The sequence below is a fragment of the Rhinopithecus bieti genome, unplaced genomic scaffold (genome assembly GCF_001698545.2).
Source record: "Rhinopithecus bieti isolate Rb0 unplaced genomic scaffold, ASM169854v2 scaffold_61533, whole genome shotgun sequence".
Classification (NCBI taxonomy): Eukaryota; Metazoa; Chordata; class Mammalia; order Primates; family Cercopithecidae; genus Rhinopithecus; species Rhinopithecus bieti.
This window is the reverse complement of record NW_016823925.1, coordinates 969482-974210: the sequence shown is the minus strand read 5'-3', so window position 1 is coordinate 974210 and position 4729 is coordinate 969482. Positions and strand designations below refer to the sequence as shown.

The 4729-nt window shown below is 43.5% G+C and overlaps 1 protein-coding gene across 7 annotated transcripts in view; it reads left to right on the top strand.

The window, feature by feature from the left end:
* Positions 1–4729, top strand: part of RUBCNL (rubicon like autophagy enhancer) — a 55694-nt gene that overhangs the window by 18123 nt on the left and 32842 nt on the right. For 6 of the 7 annotated variants that reach the window (XM_017862075.1, XM_017862076.1, XM_017862071.1 and 3 more), the window contains one exon: positions 2929–3588. In XM_017862075.1, the coding sequence (XP_017717564.1) occupies positions 3027–3588 (562 nt within the window). In that variant the 5' untranslated portion in view covers positions 2929–3026. Of the gene's footprint in view, positions 1–501; positions 835–2928; positions 3589–4729 lie in introns of those variants that run through there. The other variant, XM_017862070.1, reaches the window with a different exon arrangement.

The window sequence follows — 4729 nt, the reverse complement described above, 5'->3', positions numbered from 1 at the left end:
TTTTTTTTTTTTTTTTTTTTTTTTTTGAGATGGAGTCTCGCTGTCTTCCAGGCTGGAGTGCAGTGGCAAGATCTTGTCTCACTGCAACCTCTGCCTCCCAGGTTCAAGCGATTCTCCTGCCTCAGCCTCCTGAGTAGCTGGGATTATAGGCGCCTGCCACCACGTCCAGCTAATTTTTGTATTTTTAGTAGAGGTGGGGTTTCACCATGTTGGTCAGGCTGGTCTCGAACTCCTGACCTCAGGTTATCCACCCACCTCAGCCTCCCAAAGTGCTGGGATTACAGGCGTAAGCCACTGCACCCGGCCTTTTCTCTAGCTCTTAACTTTGTCTCCATTTTGTTGGATTTGTTCTTTCAATTCGTAAACATTTATTGAAACCTCATATGCAGCTCTAGGTATGGGGCATGCTACCCAACAGGGAACAGACAAGGCCCCTCCTCTCATGAAGCTTATAGTTAGGTGGGAGTGGGGGGAGAATGGTGGTAATGAACTAAAAAATAGCAGGAAGTGAGCACCTCTGTGACGAAAACTCAGTGTTTATGGCCATGTGAGAGGTAATGATGGGGGAAGTACCTGAAGAAGAAAGGTGGTTAGAAAAGATATCTTTGAGGAAGTAATTTACAAATCAGGGCATTCACAACAGGAAAGAGCCAAATGTGTGATCATCTGGGGGAGGAGCATTTCAGAAAGAGGAGACATAAAACAGCATTCCTAGGGTTAGAAGGAGCCTATAGGGTTCAAGAGCTTGCAGTGTGGTTGGGGCTTTTGGAGGCTGGATGAAGATTAATGAGAGAGGTTTACAGGGACAGCATCATGTCAGGCCTTGAGGGCAAGGTAAGGAGTCTGGATTTTATTCCAGATTTGATGAGAAGCCTTTGGGGGATTTCGATTAGGGCAATGACATGATCTGATTTAGGTTTATAAAAGATCTCTCCGAACACCTCTTGATTGTAAATGGACAAGAGTGATCGCTTCTCATCCTTTTGGCTAAGATCAAGTGTAGTATCTGTTCTTATCAGTTTAGTATCTGATATGTCCTCTATCCGAGAACAAAATATTAAATGGATTTTTGGAGCAGGGACATGGACTAGGAGCTTGCTGTGTCCACTCCACACATCAACCTGGTATTGCCGTACCTCTAGGAACAGTGCACCCCTCTGGGTGTTAAAACATGGTGTTACTGGCTGGGCATGTTGGATCCCGCCTGTGATCCCAGCACTGGAAGGCTGAGGCAGGTGGATCACGAGGTCAGGAGTTCAAGACCAGCCTGGCCAACATGATGAAACCCCGTCTCTACTAAAAATACAAAAATTAGCTGGGTGTGGTGGCACACACCTGTAATCTCAGCTACTCGGGAGGCTGAGACAGAGAATTGCTTGAACCTGGGAGGCAGAGGTTGGAGTGAGCTGAGATTGTGCCACTGCACTCCAGCCTGGGCAAGAGTAACAGCAGGGAACCTATTGGGAAGCTATGGCTGCACGTCCAGGTGTGAGAAGACGGTAACTCAGACTAAGATGGCAGCTATAGCTATAAACTTGCTGATGGAATGAAGTTGGAGAGCTAAGGAAAGATAAAATCAGAAATGACTCCTAAGTTTCAGGCTTGGGCAATTGGGAGAGGGGGGAAAAGCAGGGAAGGAGCGGGTTTCAGGAGAAATGAGTGACTGTTTTGGATGTATCAGGTTGCAATGCCTACTGGACAAATGTCAAATAGGCAGTAAGATACGCTAGCCGGGAGATCGGAAATAGAGAGATACATGTAGGAGTTGTCTACATACACATCGATGGTATTTACAGCCCTGTAATTGACTCCAAAGTCTCACGTTCACCACTGTGCAGGGTGAATGTGGCATAGGCCACCCTTCTATCTCTAGGCCTTCCCCTGGCTCTTCTTACTTTTGCTGTTGAAAGTTGCTTTTAGCTTCACAATGCAAAGGGCAGTGGGAGAACAGAAAAGCAAAACATTTCCCGAGCCTGTAATTACAGTGACAAAGAGTGCTTCTTGTTTGTGTAGCTCTCAACATTTTAATCATTACCTCCTCACTAAAGCTAAAACCTGAGCTTAGAAGTGAGTGAGTTTTAAAGATGGATTCTAGATTCATACTGTGTTCTTTAAATATTATGAACTGAGAATACATTGATATTGATATTATAAGTATGAAAGGTAATATAAGTTACATGAAGCAAAGCCTTTAGTGCTATAGATCATCCCTCTGTTTTATGTACCACTTTGCCTACTTCATTGAAACACAAGAACAAACTAAATGAAAATAAGAACATATGGAAATGGCTGGGCGCAGAGAGGGCAAGGTGGGTGGATCACCTGAGGTCAGGAGATCGAAACCAGCCTGGCTAACATGGTGAAACCCCCTCCCTACTAAAAATACAGAAATCAGTCAGGCATGATGTGGTCACCTGTAATCCCAGCTACTCCGGAGGCTGAGGCACGAGAATAGCTTAAACCTGGGGGGTAGAGGTTGCAGTGAGCCGAGATCGCCCCACTGCACTCCAGCCTGGGTGACAGAGTGAGACTCTGTCTCCAAAAAAACAAAAAGAAAGTATGGAAATGTGTCTTTACTTCCAGATAGTATTCCTATCTTGGATTTGACATTTAATTTTATTAAAATAATTTTGATGCATGGATGTTTTACATTTTTATGGGATTTATCAGTTGATCCTTTGTGATTTCTTAATTTATGCTTTGAAAAATGTTTCCTATCCCAATGTCAAGCCTCTGTAGGTTTACTGCTAGTTTTATAGCTGATTTATTTATTTTTTGACTTATAAATCCAAGTGCAGTTTACTGTGTTGGATAGAACCAAGTACAGCCTTCTAAATTTTTTGGGTTTTGCCATCTCAAAGTAACTTGTAGCCAAAATACAATTGAATTCTTTCTTACTTATTTTGAATGATTCTTTGCTCATTGCAGAATAGCTCTCCAGACCCCCAGCTGGCCATGTGGTGAGTTCGGGGCCCAAATCAAGTCGCACCAGCAATCAGGGAACTCCCTCTATCTGTTTTGAATGGATGCACACCAGTCACAAGCCTGGAAAGATGGTGTCACAGTCTACAGTCAAGCAGGATTCTCCTGAGGACCCCTGGGAAGGGATCACCCATTACTCTGGCATTATTGATGGTTCGCCTGGACTCCTGAACACTGACCATCCTCCTTGCCAATTAGACATCAGGCTCATGAGGCACAAAGCTGCCTGGATCAACCCCCAGGATGTGCAGCAACAGCTGCAGGACTTGCAACCTCAGGTGCCAGCAGCCGGGAACAGTGGGACCCATTTTGTGACAGATGCTGCCTCTCCCTCAGGCCCTTCACCTTCGTGCCTCAGGGACTCCCTGGCAGAGACAACATTGTCTGAGGCTACTACAGACTCCACTGGCAGCGCTTCTCCCCATGGCTCGAGGGAAAAGAGTAGCAGGTTCTCTCTGTCCTCAACAGAAGTACACATGGCCCGCCCAGGATACTGTCATCAAGTGTCTCTGCCCACAAGCCCTAGGATTTTGGTCACCTCCCCATATCCTGAGACTGACAGTGCTTTTTTTGAGCCTTCCCACCTGACATCTGCTGCTGCTGAAGGTAATTTTAGTAGGTGACTAGGTGACCTCCCTCATTCCTCTCTGTTCACACCCTTGCTTTACCTTGCTCTAAAGCCTGCCATATTGTCTTCCCCATGGGAGAAAAGTTCATGGGTTTCCACTTTGACCAGATGCCAGTGCATTGCCTCATTTAATATTGTCAGCAGCCTGGCCAGCTGGGTGGTCACAACAGGTGAAATCCAGTATTGGCTTTCTCCTTCGACTGCAGAGAATTGTTACCTTTTTAGCTTAATGTAGTTGATAATCAATGCCATGTGCCATCTTTAAGCTGGTGTCTGCCTTCAGGAACTTAGAGTTCATGAAATTGTCTGCAAGGGAGAGCATCAGAAGCACTCTCAAGTCAGTGTGGGGGTTGGAGGTGTTTCCAGACAGTCACAGAGGGCTCCATTTCACACCAGTACCTAGTAGGTGGTGAACTCACTTCACTTGTTATATTTATCTGTATAGAGTCTGACAGGAAAATAGGAAGATTTTAAAACAATAACCACAGTACCCCCCGACGACTATACCAAACCCCTTTTTATTAAAATAAGGGCTCTCACTGCCATGAAGTAATGTACATATCCCTAAGACCCTAAAATTCCTAAAACTTGGATATCCGTGCAAAGTGCTACTCAAGAATCAATAAGTTAGCTATTACTGTTATCATCTGTGACATGTTTATTTCATTTTTAAATATTTATGTTATAGTCACACTTGTCATTATCAATTTACATTTCTGTTAGAACCCTAGTACAAATAATTAATGAAGCTTTTCTTTCCAAACAATTTAAAAGTCATCAGTCTGCCTGCTGCCTGCCTATTTCTCTATATGTTTATTTCTCACTAGCAGGAGCTCATCTTTGTTATTCGTTCTTTAGGAATGTTCTTTGGAAATGTTTGGGCAATCAAAGATGATGATACTCTTTAACACATTTATTCATTGCTTAAGAAGAACACATTTTGGACAATCTTTCAATGGTTAATTTTGAGATAAGGACCAAGTGTAAGTGAAATGACAAGACTGATGACCTTTTTTTTTTCTCTTTTTTTGCTCACTTGCTTGGATAGTTCTAAGATGTAAAAGTGACTTGCAAATTTAGTAATGGCTAAGTGAGAATTTTTTTTTTTTTTTTTTTTTT